General features: G+C 34.0%; 2 protein-coding genes across 3 annotated transcripts in view; one reads left to right on the top strand and one right to left on the bottom strand.

Annotated features, from left to right (window-relative positions):
- tai (basic helix-loop-helix family member taiman) overlaps window positions 1-13,918 on the bottom strand; it is a 49,206-nt gene extending 35,288 nt beyond the window's left edge. For both annotated transcript variants that reach the window (XM_089704860.1, XM_089704836.1), the window contains exons 1-2: window positions 13,559-13,918; window positions 4,769-4,890 (exon numbers count right to left, since the gene is read on the bottom strand). In XM_089704860.1, coding sequence (XP_089560986.1) covers window positions 4,769-4,797 — 29 coding nt within the window. In that variant the 5' untranslated portion in view covers window positions 4,798-4,890; window positions 13,559-13,918. The remainder of the gene's footprint in view (window positions 1-4,768; window positions 4,891-13,558) is intronic.
- A 330-nt stretch (window positions 13,919-14,248) lies between these two features.
- On the top strand, window positions 14,249-15,943 carry LOC149490497 (pyruvate kinase-like). The gene has a single exon (XM_089710957.1). It carries the CDS (start codon window positions 14,249-14,251, stop codon window positions 15,941-15,943), a length of 1,695 nt encoding a protein of 564 aa, XP_089567083.1.
- Window positions 15,944-18,335: the final 2,392 nt, after the last annotated feature.

Here is an 18,335-nt window from a genome sequence, read left to right on the forward strand (position 1 = left end):
ATTTCAATAACGAATAGCTCGGCGGTATTTTTGGAAAGACATGCCTAATAAATCCTCGTAAATTTTCAATTTTCAGTTGTTATAAAAAATTACAGGTAAACAGATTCGGTAAATATGAATTGAATATTATATTGCACATAAATCTAAAAGTCAGGTTTTTACAAAACAATTGGCGAGCGATTGTAACAAAGTTAACAATATAATCATAATAAACAAATAGGTATCTGAGTAAACTGATGAGGTTCAAACCTCACGAGAGCCTTTGCAATTTGATGAAATGAGACTAGTAATGAGAGTACAAATTGCTTAATATATTGCTCGGGGATCATGTGAGATATTTCCATTTAATTCTCATAATTAACCCATTTTGTGCACATTTATGATAAAATACTGTTTTGAAAATGAAACGAGAGTTTAATTTATTTAACCTATAAACTGAAACTTCTTATTCATAACATAGAAAACATTGGACAAATATTCTGTTCGCCATTTTAAATAAGATTTCGATAAAATTCTCATGAAATTTAGTGTTCGAGTTAGTCACGGCTAATCTCAAATAATTCCCACAGTCACTCTGCACCCTCCTCCGGTTCCACCAACAAACTATGCAAAATACGAATTATGTTATTGTTATATATCTGAATTATATTACATATCTATAAATATCAGTGCTTGGATCTCAACGGCAAATGGCAAAGATGGAAATAAAGAATGATTTGTCTCTAGTTAAAAGATATAGAGGAGTATGAATCGATCATCGAAAATGAAAAAACGTATGAGTATGGACGCATATTTCAGAGTACCTAGCCTAATAATATAATAATGTCGATTAAGGAAAATATTATTTATGAAAACTTGGGCGTTTAGCAGGAAAAAATCTTACGCAAGTCGTACTAGCTAACCGCATCAATGCTAAAACGGTTGTCAATACCAATGTTGCTCAACTGTGAGTAAGTTGTAATACTGGTCTTGGTATTGGTATTACCAACGAGTTCTACGTCACAGCTAAAGATTCAGAAAGATTGATATATATTTAAGTGTACATACGTTTTTACGATCGTAATTTCTAAGTTACGAGAAGTAGTTAGGCGATTTATTCATTACATAAAGAATTATGCAAATTTATAGAGATGCTTACAAGTTAAATGTGATTTATGAAACTATTAAGAAAATTGATCATGGTGTGAATGATTAAATTATCATACAATATCCTGTTATACTGAGACCGCTAATCTAGTAATGAGAGCACTAGTCATTCAACAATATGCCGAGCGTTAAATCCGCTCTGTTCAAAGGGCCATGTTAAAATCCGCTAACTAGTTGGACGTTGAGTGACGCTTGGTAAATCAACGTTCAGCCTAGTTATTCAATTGAATGTCATCATTCGATGAATCCGCTAGTCATTCAATCAAATAGAATATTCAACAATTATTATACTTTAAAACTCTGTAATTCTAAAAATTATTTCTTTTTTAACAAAAGAGTGTTACTTCACGTCGTTATGATAATGATTTAATTGTTTCGTGAAGTAAGAGTTTTCAGCAGTGAAAGGAATCCTCGCAAATGCGTTGCGTCACGTGGGCGGGCGGATCGATTGTGTGGACCAGTGCAAGGGCGCTTGCGTGAAAGCGATGTTTTATTATCGACCAGTAACTTTTCACCTAAGTCTTTTGGGGCAGGTTAGGCCTATTGCTCTGAGGTCAAGGTCACGTTCCTTCCCGCTAAAACGTACATACCTCTTAACTCTTAAGTAATCCGATCACACGATATACAATTTTATATTTTCCATATAGCACTAGTCAAGCGCGTAGTGTTCGACAGCGGTAATCTGTACGTACTAGCATTAAACCTTTTCATTTTAGATGTAAGCGCAATGTCAATGACCTACCACCCTGAAACAGTGTGAATAAACTCGCAATTATTCATCCTCGGAACTAGGTATAATGTGTATTATATTAATTATTATATTAAAAAGACCTGGAAGGCAGTAAAGAGCATATGTAACATTAAAAACAAGACCTCTAATAGCACAGCACTGTTAGCTACATCTACCGACCCCGACGCAAATTTAAATAACATTAACAGCTTCTTTGCTGGTGTGGGAGAGCATCTTGCTGAAAAAACACTACGTCTGTTAAATAAATCCGAAGTCGAGCTGGCTGACATGCTTGATCCGCAGAATGACAATAATTTGTCGGGTAAATCCTTTTTTGCAACGGCAACCGATGAGACTGAAGTGAAAAAGCTAATAAGCAATCTTAAGGAATGTTCAGCACCAGGGTGGGATGGAATCACCAACAAAATACTTAAGCTAACTAAAGATCATGTAGCTTCACCCATTGCTTTTTTGTGTAACCTTAGCATCTCAACCGGAATAGTCCCACTTTCAATGAAAACGGCCGATGTATGCCCAATTTTCAAGTCAGGCGATAACACGATTCCCTCAAATTACCGTCCAATATCACTTCTCACTTCGGTTTCCAAAATTCTAGAAAAAATTATGAATACCAGGCTTCTAAAATATCTCGAAAAGAATCGATTAATATCAGACAACCAGTATGGTTTCCGTAGCCAAAGATCAACAGAAAATGCAGTAACAAATCTTATCGATTTTGTCACCTCTAAATTGGACGATGGATATAAATGTATTGGAGTGTTCCTAGATTTAGCGAAAGCTTTTGATACAGTGTCTAGACGCATTCTTTTAAAAAAGTTGGAATCCTTCGGCATCAGGGGCACTCCTTTAGCGTGGTTTCAATCCTATCTCACTGAACGTAGGCAAAGAACTTGTATAGGTCAAAAGCACAGTAGCTATGACACAATCAACTTTGGCGTACCACAAGGCAGTGTGCTAGCACCGACCCTCTTCATTCTCTACATAAATAGTCTCTGTTCCTTACAGCTACCCAAATCAAAAATCTTCACTTATGCCGATGACACCGCCATCGTCTTCTACGACAAAACCTGGGAAAAAGCGTACGAGGTTGCAAATACTGGTATAAAGCAAGTCTCTAATTGGCTGAATCTCAATCTCCTAACCCTTAACGCAGAAAAAACAAAGGTCATCAATTTCAGCGTTAACAAAAGAAACTCATGCAAACAGCGTCTCGCCATTAAATTTCACTATGGCAACTGCTCACAAAATAACATAATATGCGACTGTCCCACATTCGAAGAAGTTCAAAATATTCGTTATCTTGGAGTCTATGTAGATAACCATCTCAACTGGAAAAAACAAATTGATTATGTCTCAGGTCGCCTACGTAAGCTAATATATATATTTAAAATAATGGGCCAAGTCGCTTCGGACAAACTGCTTAAAATGATCTACTGCTCATTATGCGAATCCATAATCAACTACTGCATTGTAGTATGGGGTGCTGCACATAAAACACACTTAATGAGAGTAGAGCGTTCCCAACGAGCCATACTAAAGGTATCATATAGGAAACCCCGTCGCTACCCAACTGATATCCTCTACCAGGAGACCGGTTGTTGTATGCGAGTGCGACAACTATACATTATGTCGGTCGCTCTTCGGTTTCACAAAACTGCACCATCAAATATGTATGTCCCTTCTCGTTCCCAAAGATGTAGAAAATGGAATAGACCTAAAACTAAACTAAATTTTGGCAAAAAATCATATCTATACATGGGTCCTTTTATTTACGAAAAACTAAATTTAGCAACTAACCTCCTACCCCTGACCAAGAGGCAATGCAAAAAACATATAAAAAATTTCCTTTGTGGCTTGGACTACGAACACACCGAAAACTTCCTCAGACCATTAAAATAATTCTACAAACTCACTCAAGACATTCATCCTATCTCATTCACTCTCAGAAATTTATTCAAATAGCATATTGCATGTATTTTCGTAGTTAAGAATTTACCTCTGTATAAACTGTAAATAGACGTAAGCTGGAAGAGACTATTCTCCACAACACAGGGAATCCTAGTGTGGAGATTAGTGCATTGTATTATCTACAAAATGTTTATGCAACAATAAAGATTTTTGTATTTTTTTTTTTTTTTTTTTTGTATTTAAATATACCAATACTAATTTGGATATTATATTTTCTTCTTATAATGTAATTATTCCCTTTCATACCTATACAAAACTTTCCTTATATTTATATCACCAGATAAAAGTATTCATTATTAAATGATGGAATTAGACTGAATCATAATTTTCTTTATTCATTTAATATATCTGGCTGGGTAGGTACTTTTATTTTCTCTAAAGTCTAAATAGATTTACCTTCGTGAGAATTGCTATAATATAACACCTATGTACATCATGCTATATGAATCGGTAGATTTGAGAAGCAAAATGCGCGAGAAATGTGCGCAAGTACGGTGTAAACAGCCGGTGAAGGGTGCGGGTTTCCTTGGCTCGGGATTGATCGTACCCTTACTGCTCGCTCGACACGCTGAGCCAGCGAGGTCGCCATGGAAACCGCCAGTGCTACTGCCGTCATAGCGTCGCCATGATAACAAAAACTACTTCTCAATTGCTCTTCATTTTCATAAACATGATATTTCCGAAGAATTAGGCCCACACATATTATATCGATCTTTGGAACACGTTCATAGAAAATTATTATAAAGTACTAGGTACTGAGAGAGATAATGTCGCATTCTTATGTAATTGAGTTAAAGAAAGTAAAATTATGTTTTAGGTGAATCGAAAAATTTTCATTAAATTATAATTAGGATAAAATGGAGATGGTGCTTTCTTCTATATCCATTATAAATCATCACCTACCTTGCATTTTCGTTGGCCAGGACTTGCATAAATATGTCATTGACGTGTGTGGCGCCATTCAGCGCCGTATCGTGACGATCCGTGGCTACACCCGATTACCAGCAAACTCCGATGCAAAACTTCTAAAACAATTAAGAATAAATTGGTTATCACAGGTTCAACGACACAAACTCACACTGCCTCCCAATTACCGCTACGAAAATGTACTGTACAATAGATTTTATGCACCAAATTGCATATCATATCTTCACTACGATTATAAAAAGTTCTCCGCCGCGTCTGTCTTTCGATCTGTTCACGATAAACTCAATAACGAAAGTACCTATTTTCATTCTGTTTTCACTGTGATTATCGAGGAAGGTAAGTATATAATTTGTCAAGTTTAAGTACCTACACAACATGGGCGAAACCGCGGGCAGAAAGCTAGTTAAAGAGCTAGTAAGAAAGTCGTGTTAGTTACACTATATTTATAACTTAAGAACGCTGCACCAATTTGAAAGATTTAAAATTAAGGAGAAATAAAATTTTCAAAAACAAAAAAACTGCCTGGGCGGAGTCGCGGCCGGGGCACAGCTCGTTCTTAGTCTTAATATATATAAATCTCGTGTCACAATGTTTGTCCTCAATGGACTCCTAAACCACTTAACCGATTATAATAAAATTCGCACACCATGTGCAGTTCGATCCAACTTGAGAGATAGGATAGTTTAAACATGTAGGTACCACGGGCGAAGCCGGGGCGGACCACTAGTAATATTATAAATGCGAAAGTGTTCTTGTGTGATTGTCTTTCTTTCACGTCACAAGAGAGCGATTTAATGATATGATTTTTGTGTATGGAGTTAATACCTAAGTAAGTCGGGTTAGTATTTATAAAATTTATTAATTTAATAATTTTAGAAATATCTATGCAATGGGAATTTGCTTTGAATATGCGGACAAAGCCGCGAGGCGTAAGTGGTATATATAAAAAAACTAAAGCCTAAAATTATATGTTTCCTCTCCACAACATAGTACATACCTATAAAACAAAGTCGCTTCCCCCTAGTTGTTTGACTATGCTCAGATTTTAAAAACTACAGCAACCTTAGTAAGCAACAGATTTTGATGCGGAGATTTCAGTATGTAACATTAGTGGTGATTTAAAAAGAAACAAGTTCTAATAGTACAAAATATATGTAACTACGTACATATTATATCACTACATAGTATAAAACAAAGTCGATTTCCCTGTCCCTATGTCCCTTTGTACGCTTAAATCTTTGAAACTACGCAACGGATTTTGATGCGGTTTTTTTTAATAGATAGAGTGATTCAAGAGGAAGGTTTATATGTATAATAACATCCATTAAATAGTGGAGAAGTACTGTTATTTTTGAGGTTTCTAAAGTGATGTCGTAAAAAATTACATTTTTTCCGCTTACATTGCAAACGCAGGCTGAACCCTACGAGTTTTATCAAAATAATGTACTAAGTATTATACACATTGAAAAGGTCTATAGAAAAGTCCGCGATGGTATATGTCTATCTCTTATGGATAACCCACAATAACATTTTTTTGTCAATTACTTTTTACGAAAAATAATGGCTAATTTTCGATGCGATTTTAACCAATACAGCATTAATCCTTAACCAATTAAATACCTTGAATACATTGTTCGTTTAATATAGATCTATATGGCCCTTTACACCGTATGATTTAAGTGAATATTTTCGAAGATATTACAGATTTAAAAATTGCGGGACGTAGCGTTTGCGGCGGTACCGGCCGGCCGCCAGGCTATCTATACGAAGTCGGAGCGGGCCGCTGTTTTTAACCGACTTCAAAAAAGGAGGAGGTTCTCAATTCGACAGTATTTTCTTTTTTTGTATATTTGTTACGCGATTACTCGGGCAATTATAAACCGATTTGAATAATTCTTTTTTTATTTGGTAGGTCATACGTCAGAGGTGGTCCCATTGTCACCAGGTCAGGATCTGATGATGGGATCCCGGGAAAATCGAGGGAAACCCTCAAATTTTGAAGGCATATACACTGTTTATCAGAAATTATTTTTGTACATATATAGGTATAGTCTTGAAGTCGGTTTTTGTTTTTTTTCTAAAAATTTACTTTATTATTATATACAACGTTCACAGTTTTTCTGTAGTGTATTTAGTATCAGCATTGCACCCGTGCGAAGCCGGGGCAGGTCGCTAGTATATGTATATAAATAAAATTGTGTTTGTTCCGGCTAATCTCCAAAGGGGCTTGATCGATTTTTTCCGGGATTAGGTAATCCTTACACTGGCTGGAGTAGGTAATCCTTATATCAACAAGCTTAAGCTAATTTTCTTTGAATTCCACCTTAAGAGCACAATTTTCGTTTTATAATTGAAATCTAAATAGATATTTCTTAATTAAATTGTTTAAAACTCTTAAACAACTTGTTCTCTATGTCGATCTATAACTTGAAAATATTCTCAAGTCTCAAATAGTAGGTATTTGCGTGAAAAAGTAACAAACATCCATACATACTCACACGCATTTATAATGTTGAAAGAAAGAAAGAAACATTTTTTTATTGAAGTCTGACAGGTATGAGGTACATTACGCTCGAGGTAACCGTGTTCTAAACGGAAATTCGTAAACGAATGAAATGTATCACTTTGGTAACAAGTAGCCTTTATCACTCTCTAGCCTCCCAACTATCTCCCGATATGAAATCATACAATACATATTATAAAATTTCTCTGTTGCGACGTGAATGAAAGACAAACAAATACACACACTTGTACGCATGTATAATATTAGTTAAAGACTAAAGGTCAATGTTGAAAAAGTTATGGGTCGTTTGAACCACCAGGTGACCTATCTAGAATGATATAAGAGCATAAAATAATAAGATTCAGCACTATGCCGTCACTTGTAAGCTGTCCAACTGAGTGCAGATGAGAATTCGAAGGTACAGGTAGAGTGAGTACATTTTCGTCACATATGTTTGTACGGCATTCTTACCACCGATAGATTCATTAAAAATAATAAGAAAACGCACAGTGCCGTACAAAAATGGTGCGCCACAAAGTCAGAATTTTTGTTTTCCAACAATTACCGGGGTGAATTTGGTCATTTTGTACGGCATCTTTGTCATACTATTTCAATACTGCTTTTAATCCATTATTCCGCAACGCCGTACAAAAATCATTTGCTTTGCATTTATTTTGCAGTATTAATGTTATATTTTTGGATGCTGTAATACATTCAAAAACAACTCAATGTGACCAGCACGAAGATCTTAGTTACTAAGGCCGTGTAAACCGGCCATATGATTTATATTTTATAAATTTTTAATAATAAAACAGTAATTAGAGTATTTCTGTATATTAAATGTATTTTTTTGGAATAATTACATACATGCAAAGCAAGCAATATACGCGTTTTAGACCCCGAAACAATGGCTAGATGTTTTTTTTTTTTAGTTTTAAGGGCAAAATACGAGTTTGTTCGATTTGGGTGAGTGATTCAAAACTGCAAATGCGGTACAAAGCTTTGACACTTTTTCGGTTCTGAGCCACAAAAGAAAAAAACGGAACCTTCTAGGACACTTTGGCCGATTATACTACATATTTTAGATTCTTCATTTTTTACAATCATTTTAAATAAAAACGAAAAAATTGCTCACTATGCGTTGTAGTTACAATCAAATATCAACATCGCGAAATCCTAGTTGTGGCTCTAATGAAAATGCTCGGAGACTGTTGTGGTATTTAAAATGAAGAAAAAGCATGATGCGTTGTGAACTGCATTAATTCGTTTTGGTAACTAAATGCATACCACAATCCCTAACTTTCATATGTGTTCTATATTTCACAATAATTTGAAAATTGCAATAATTTTCCTAAATAACAAACGGAAATCATCTAAATTGTTTTATGTAAAAATGGCTTAGTGTCGCCGCACACGAGCAACGGGCCACAGCCACAAACGCCGCCACGAGAAGCTAGACGCAGCTACAAAAGTAGCTGAAGCGCGCGACAGCCACTTGTGGCCGGTGGTCGCCACTTGTGGTCGGTAGCTGCTATTTTTTTAACCATGCAAATGCAATGCAGTATCCTGTATCATAATGGACTCGGACGAAGAAGGTTTAATTGCGCTGCTTCTGATAAGAAAACGTCGTAGAAGGAGACGAAACCGTAGTTATTGGATACATCCAATTTTAACAAATGTACATAAACGGAATCGCGCGTTCCTAGAAAGTCCCGTTTTTCACTAATCCGTGTGATTTACGAATTATAGGTATATCCATTTCCAATGAGTTGTGTATAATAATGGATTACCTACCTACATTTCCATTAACATAGCTATATAAATGTTAATTATTATCATTACCTAGTTATCTCACTAACTACTTTAAATCTCAAATATGAATATTGTAAAATATATATATTTAAAAATCAAGGATAAATCTGTTTATTGATTAGTTTTAAGTACATATTAACAAATAATTAAGCTATAAAAAGAGCAGGCATTTGAATAACAATGGAAAGATTTTCTATTTTAAAACAATGTGAACATTTTAGTAACAGATAAACACTCCCCATCAGAAATGTCCTCCAGACTCTGCTTATTGCTCATGGTCAAACCTGTATGCATAAAAAATTTTCTAGTGGCAATTGCAAATTTGCCAAAGTGTAAAATTCAAGCAAGTTATTCTGAAACCAGTATGTATTAAATGAAATACATAATATTGTCAGTAAAATTAGCATACCCTGGATAGATTAATTATTTACTATCAAATTACAATGGACAAAAATCTAATTAGATTTATTAATTTAAAGCACTTTTAACAGTATTGTGATCAAGTATTATTTATTTTAACTGCAACATTTTGTAGAATTTAATTGCAAAAATGTAAAAGTAGCTGTTTGTCTGTTTATTCTAAACACCTAGATCACTGAGCCAGCTGACATTGCATAAGTCCAAAGATAGCTTGAGAACCGAGATAGTACATAGGAAAGGTTTGTTCTCAGATAACCAGAACAGGAACTATAAAAGGTTTTCCTTTGAGTTAGCATGCAGTGGCAGAATACTTGTATATATATATATATATATATATATATATATATATATATATATATATATATATATATTTCATTATAATATATGTATCTAACAATAAAATATATAGAAAAACAAATAGAGATTATATGTTTGATAATAATTAAGAGTCATAATAAAATAGGGTATGAAATGCAAAACCGCTAGTGCGAGTCAGTCTCGCAAACTAAGGATTCCTAGTTTTGTACTAATTAGCTAAAAAACAATTACTTACAATAAAAACTTAATCGTTAGCCTATTTATTACCCTGCCCACCGTCCATAAAGTCATTTTTTTATTATTTATGGTTAAAGTGGTAATAGAAATACATAGTTTCTCAAATCACATTTCCTGAGATAAAACCTTGTACAGTAAATTTTAAGTTACTAGAAGTTTATAGTCCAGATTAAAAAATGAATAATAGTATATTCTGTACTAGTAAGCTTGATCTTTTTGACAGACGGGCTAGTGATGGGAAACAGAATATATATCTCATAGTCCATAAAATGCATACTTGTCACTGTGACTAGATGGTGTGGGTGTAGGTATTATGTTTGAAATTCCTTATTGCACTAGATGTATAAAACATTGGGATGATAATCATTGGTGGATAATACAAGAAGTACCTCAATACACAGGGTTATATTTAGACCTCCCACCAAATTTAAATAAGTGGTACAGACCATATAGTTAAGTAAACAACTTTCCAAAAAAAAAACAGTTCAAAAAGTGAAAAAATGTATTCAGTTTTTTTTTTTATTGATATTAGTAACAGTTACTGCCTGATAGTTTTGTTCCATGTGTCCGACCATTGTAGCATTGTACAAGCGTCTATTCTTTTCAGTGTTCCTATTTTAATTTTACTTTGAGGCAATACAAAGTAAAAAAGACCTAATTGAATCTTTAGCGACTTTTGTGTTCCCCCGGAATCACAGACACAATAGAAAATCTATTGTGTCGCGGTCTCATTGGGCCGCTCGGTGGTCAAGGGGTTAATTTTAATCAGAGAAATTTACATAGCTGTCAAAAAGACCCACTTGGGGTATAATTGGTACATACAGTCTGATTATTACAAGAAGCATATATTAAACACATTGTATCAAATTGCATTTAAAAAATTGTAATGCAATTCAGAAAATCTGTATTGAAATATAAAATAAATATCTTTTGAAATGGACTGTTGTCTTGAATGTGATAAATATCTTTTGTATCTAATGATATCAAATTAAAATAAAAGCACCAGTAACTTTTTTTTAAATCTTACTTTGAAGGGGTTTTGTCAACAATTGACAATGTCACCCCTATAGAAACTACACCAGTAAGAGCTAGCGCGCATGAGCAACTTTGTCTCCGCAACTATTTTGTCTCTCCACCCATGGGTTAGTATGAAAGTGCGCGCACGTAGCGACGCAACTCCCCATAAAAATTGATGGGAGAGACAAAATAGTTGCGGAGACAAAGTTGCTCGTGCGCGCTAGCTCTAACTTAATGATAGATTTGGTTTTAAACACTTAAAAGCTCAACACTGAGCTGCCTATTATTATTTTGAATGTAAGGCTCAAAGATATATATATCAATCAATAACAAAACAGTTAAATAGTAGTCAGAAACTAGTTTGACAGGCATTTAGCCCATTTCCCACTAGAGAAAATATGATGTTGGTTTAAAAAAAGACCCAGGTCTATCTTGGTGCTTTTTATTAGTCCTCAATTTTGACAATTTATCCTTATCAAAGTGGACACAAATCCAACAAATCAAATATCATAAAAATCCATTCATCGGTATTTCTTTAGAAATTTGCGGCACGAATTAAGGGGGGGGAGGGGAGGGAAAGGGAGGGGGGAGGTAAGGGGAGACCCCCTATAAAATGGGGGGGTGCGGAAACCCCCCCTTCTATTTTTTTTTATTTTTTTTGAGATTATATTTATACTAGCTTTCCGCCCGCGGCTTCTCCCGCTTCGTCTAAAACATAATAAATTATATACTAAAACCTTCCTCTTGAATCACTCTATCTATTAAAAAAAACTGCATCAAAATCCGTTGCATAGTTTTAAAGATTTAAGCATACATAGGGACATAGGGACAGAGAAAGCGACTTTGTTTTATACCATGTATGTAGTGATGTAGTTAGAAATATATCGAAGATTATGGGCTTTCTTGACTGCTCCGGCGCTGCAGAACGTGGCGCTTGCCCCCGTGTACCTCGTTGCAGGCAGGAGTCTTCACTCGCCTTCGTAGCTTCGGCTTTTTGGTCGCCTTTGGCGACCAGCCTCAGCCACTCCGGCTCGCTTGACTCTGCCTGCTCCTCAGCACACGCGGGCGCCACGCTCCTCCGCGCCTCCGACTTTTTAAATACACTCTAGTGTATGACAGACAAGTACCACGTGGAATCGGGGAGGACAGATTCGGTTCTGTGATTAACAATTTGTGTGCAATATACATACAATAAAAACATTTTTTTAAATAATTATTTATTCAAATCTTGTATACATGTTTGATACAATTTACAATGGCAATGAATGGATCCATTTTATTTTTTCCACCGAGCGTCTCCACATATTCTATAATATTATCACCGAAGTTTGCTGGGTGGTTATAGTTATCTTTTTTAAAAAATCTTTTTACATCATGCCACTGGGACTCAAATGGGTCAGGGGCAACAAATGGGTTGTCTGGGTCTGAGTGATTAACTTTTTTATGAACATATCCATATCCCCAAACAATCATATGCTCGCCATCCATATGAATTGTTGTCCACTCAGCAACATGCTTTTGAATGAACTATGGTTTTTAATATGTACATTAAGACATTTGTTATCTCTTTCAAACACAATTCTTGTAGTTTTGTCAATGTAACTCAAACAATTTTGAACATAATCTCGAAAATTAAAAAAAAAGATTTCTCTGTAATTACACGTTTCCTCACGAAAAGCCGCTAATGTATGTTTCGGGGCATCATTATCGATCGATAAAAATTAAAATCGCGCCGAAATTCGTGCCGCACGTTTCTAAAGTCAACCCCATTCATCCATTAATATAACTAATACAACTTTATTTGAATAGATTGTATTAATTGTTATTTTAATATTTATCTATTTTACTTTATTAGTAGACCAATAGACCTATATGTATGTATGGCCTTCAGTTTTGAAAATAATAATTTATTAAAAATGCAATTACTAATTTCTAGTAAGTGCATAACAGATTAATGAATACTTTAAAAGGCTAAGTTATGTGTTTAATAACTTTATTAGACTATTTTAAAATATTTCCGTAATTTATAGAAAACATGTGTACCATACTAATATTTTCCTTAATTTACGAAAGTTAATAAAAGAATATTATTATAATATGTGACGAATTATATCTTATTGGAATTATGACCATAATATTTCTGTTATGTTCAAGTTTTTGAATGACGTCATAACATTGACAGTCAATATACACCAGTAAACAAAACTAGTAAAATGTGTAGCTTTGTTTTTAAACTATTATATTTGTTTTCGATACAGAGGATATTTTTTGAAGGCGCAGAAAGCATGCGAGTTCAAATTTAAAAACAAAGAGCTCGGTTATTACATCAATTCAAGTGTATCAGGGCTAACTGCGGTCGGTGGTTGACAGTAACTATAACTAAATAACATGGCGGCATCTTGTCGCAGCCGGTCTAAAAGGATATTTTATGGATGTAAAACAATAAACACTTACTTTACCTTATAACAAAAACATTAATTCATAAGAGGAACAGCACAGCAACACTATTTGAAAATATGTTTTAGCTCATATCAAACACTACAGAGTAAAATGACGTAACATTCTCAACCTTCACGGTCGCACAGTACAAACGGCAGGTAGAAGAAATAGTTAATAACGAAATTCAGCAGTCCACCACAACACAAACTTTTGTAATAAACACTTTAACCATAGAATGCACTACGAAGTTTACTAGTAATCCGCCAAGACTATGGCAAAATAAAGGCAACGCGTTTATACTTTATTATTCTGCCAAAGAATAAACGTGACACGCAGTCAAGCAACCTCGTTCACTTTTTTTTTTAATTTTCACAAACTGCGATGTGACTATTGTGGTATGTTATCTTTGACTAATTTTTTCGGATGGTCACATTTATATGCTTATTTTTGTACAAACAATTTAAAATTTATTTTACGAAACGAAGAAAAGACCATGACGATTATTCCGTGATTGATTATTATCAGGGAAAATTAAATTTTGAGATATATAAAATAATAATATGATCAATGCTCAAATTTTTTGTGACTGAAAAAAAAACAAATGCCACTATTAAAAATAAATATTTAAAAAAATATTTTGAAAGACATAATTTATGATTCTGAATAATTTTAATTTTATAACTTTTTGTTAAAGATTTCGAATTTAATTAATGGCGTTGCCCTGGCACCTCCCTTTAGAAGCATTACCGTCGTTCAGAGAAAAAGAACGCCCAATAGAATCGACTTTAATTAAACATTATTGTAATATAAATATTCATGAAAACCCTTGTGAAGAACTGCAAACTGGCCTTATGTGTGAAATAGGTATAAATAATAAAGAACCTGCAACCATACAACGCTTAATTGCAGCTGGAATGACTGTGGCTCGACTAAACATGCGTGACTTAGAACCTGATGCTTGTGGACAAATTATACAAAGTATAAGACAAGCTGTATATAACTACAGTGCTGAATTAGAATACGTTTATCCTTTAGCACTTCTTGTTGATGTAAGAGGACCTGAAATTATCACCGGAGAACTCAAAGGAGGTCCGCAAACTACAGTTGAGTTGAAGGAACAAGAAATGATTAGATTAACAATTGACACTAGTTGGCGAGAGTGCGGTACTGTGGACTGCTTATTTGTTGGCTATGATCATTTGACTGATTTACAAAAGGGTGATTGCATATTTATTGATAGTTTAACGTCTGGTAAAATAAAACTCATAATTGAAGAAGTTGGCGATGACTCAGTTGAATGCAAAATAGCTACAAATGGCATGGTAGGCGCTAAAATGGCTGTTCATATTTCTAAAGTTCCTCATGAATTAGATTTTAAAAGAGGCAATAGATCTCAGGAATCTATTACATATAGTGATTCCTTAGAACAACCGTTTGAACATATGGAAGAACAAATTGCTTTTGCCATAGGATCTGATATCGATGGCATTTTAGTACCAAACGCACAAAATCCGCAAGATATTCGTGCGGTTAGGGAAAGTTTATCTGAAAAGGGAAAACACATACTCGTTTTTGCATGTATCGACTCTGTTTTAGGTTTTGATAGTGTTGATACTTTACTGGCAGAAGCTGATGGTTTATACGTAGATAGATGTATTTTAAGTACTGATTTACCAGTAGAAAAAATATTTATCGCCCAAAAATCAATTTTGGCGAAATGTAATTACGTTGGTAAACCATGTATATTTAAAGCTGTTTTAAATGAACAAATTCCGACACTGTGTGTAAACGATATCGCAAATTTGGTGTTGGATGGGGCTGACGTTCTTGGACTAGAATTACATTATGACTCACCCTTGAAGAAATTGGTACAAAGTTATGATTCTGTAAAAATGGCTGAACATTGTGTTGCAGCAGCGGCAGTTATATGTAGACATGCAGAGAATATAATTTGGCATCCTAAAGTATATGGTATAACTGATCTAATGCAGACTTCTCTTGATGAGCCCACAAAAGCCATAGGTGTCACTGCAGTAGAACTTGCTATGCGTTCCCGTGCTGTTGTCATAATTTGTTTAACAAACTCTGGACGTACCGCGAAAATTCTTTCTCATGCTAAACCTACATGTCCTATAATTGCAGTGACAAGGGCATGTCATACTGCTCGACAGTTAAGATTCTGGCGCGGTGTTCGCGCCATGCATTATTTTGAAGTAGCCAAGAATACATGGTGCTCCGAAGTGGATTCTCGAATTCACGCTGCTCTTGATTACTGTAAAGCGAAGAGATTATTACGTGCAGGAGATCCATACGTTGTAGTAACAGGATCCAGACGCGGTGCTGGTTATTGTGACAACATTAAACTGCTTTATGCGAGTGCTCGGGATACTGTATGTGTAGAATAAAAATTTAGTTTATATAGCGATTTTACTTATATATCTATTATATACTTTTAATATTTTTAAATCTTGTATTGGACTCAGTACCTACCTAATACCTATCATATTATAGTGACAAAGGAGAATGGGCAAATTGGGCCTGAAACTTTGGCTAAGACCAATACACACGAAATATTGTTTTTGTGATGGATCATTATTCATTACACATAACTTACGAAAAAAATAAAATAAAAAAATAAATCAACCGGGTTCTTGTACAGTCAAGGCAAAAAGTTTTATTTATTTGGCTATTATTTTGCGCACAATAACGGTGTTTTTAATTCGAGTGAAGTAAATATAAATCTAAATGTCACTGAAGTGACTGAGTCTAACCACAAAAAACGTCTAACTACGTTGAATTATAATAAACACGGTATCTAGGTACCTGTTACAAAACATAATATTAGTGTATTTCGGTTATTAGAAGGCTTAAGATTAGTACGTATTTGTAAGTGAAAGTGAATTGGAGTAACATAAAGATATTGTCATTGTCTTATAACAGTTATTTATTGCAAAAAATATTATAGGTACACAAAGAAATAAAACTTGATGTGACTGTACAAAAACCCGGTTGATTATTTTTTTATATATATTTTTCCCGTTATGTATGTGTTATGATCTATTATAAAAACAATATCTCATGTGTATTGGTCCAACTCAAGGGTTCAGGCCCAACTTCCATAGTAAAATGCCCATTCTCCTTTGCAATATTTATTTTTGAACTGAACGCAGGTGAAAATGTAAACAGAAACAGCTGGTGTTCGCCATTTGTGTCCTTTGATTCACATTACCAAAATACGATATGAGTCATATTCAAAAAAGTTGTACCTTGTCTCTTATTATGCTGTCCGTAAGGAACAAACCCGCCATAAACCTGTTTTTTTTTCACTTTTGATATTTTTCAATTTCATATAGCTTACTTATTGTTATTGTTTATATAATTAATAATCAATAGCATTTGTTCCTAACAAATAATAAGAGAAATCATCATTTTATTTTGTCATTACCCAATCCATTCCATATATATTTTTAGTGTCCTCCTGTACACACAATTTATAAAACAGCAATTTTGGATTGATTCTCGTATTTATATTCACATTGTAAAGAGGGCACATAAATAATTAGAGTATACAGTATGTTTCAGTGAATAGCATTATAATTACAATTAAATTATAGTAATAAAAATGATTAAAAACATTTTGTCATTAAAAGTGTACACCATTTACTGACATTTATTACTGAGGCGGTTTCTCCTAGCAGCAATTAGTAGATCAATGGCAGATTTTGTAAATATCAGATGGAAACACCGATCCATTTCATAGACAACCTAGAAGTTGGCTGTCATTTTGTTTTCTTGTTACAAATGTTGTTCCAAGTTCCAAGACTGTGCGGAGTAAAAAATATAATACCATTTCGTAACGCAGTTTGAAGGACTAAATGTGAGTATAAAAAACTGATTATCAGTGTTTAGCTCTAAGAAACTAGACATTTTAAGGCAGTAAACTGTGAAAATGAATAACCTTAATACGCGAGACATTTTTACAATTTTTAGGTTGTGTTACACCAATTTACTGACGACCATTTCATGACTTTAGTGACGTCAAGCTCTAAGGCTGCATTTTCACTGGTGTGGAAGTTATCAATTCAAGAAGAGTATGGGATAATGTAGGCATTTTGCTATATTTATATAACAATAGTTTATATTAAATTCTAAACACGTGTGCCAACTTTCATATATGAATGAGTATATTTATGTGTTTGTGCAAATATTTTTCAGAAACTTGAAACTAAATTGAAACAATTTTTTTTTATGGATTTAGTTAGGGAACAGTGCATTAAAATCGGTTCAAAAGTTTCAGATAATATGAACTATTAAACCAAAAAACTACGTAATAATAAGGAAATTGTTAAATATCTTCCTGAACCTTTGAGAAATGGCGATAATTATATATTTGCCAATGATATTGATATAAGAGAAGCGTAATGTCCAACACACTAGTAAAATAACACGTGTTGTAATTGTTTATTTTTTTTTCATTTTTAATTATTAATAAAGTAAATAAATTAAATTTTTTATGTGCTTAATTACCTCTTCCTTATTATTTTAGAAGGTCGAATCGAAAGTTTTTCATATTTTCTTTACCAGAGGTTTTATATTTTTGTTTTATTATATTATTATAAGAACATGAATGCCAAAAGTCAGTGCAAAATAGGTTAGGCTAGAGTTAATAGGCTATTCATTTATTGATGGTCCAGAAATGTCACTGTTGAGTATGCATCTTTACATTTACCATTTCATGACATTTCGTGACAATACCATTTACTAACCATTTCTTGACGTACAACTTTTTTGAATATG

This window comes from Colias philodice, chromosome 2, assembly GCF_061535455.1.
Source record: "Colias philodice isolate Cphi_HAF_F1 chromosome 2, ilColPhil1 Martin Lab GWU primary, whole genome shotgun sequence".
In the NCBI taxonomy this organism is placed as follows: domain Eukaryota; kingdom Metazoa; phylum Arthropoda; class Insecta; order Lepidoptera; family Pieridae; genus Colias; species Colias philodice.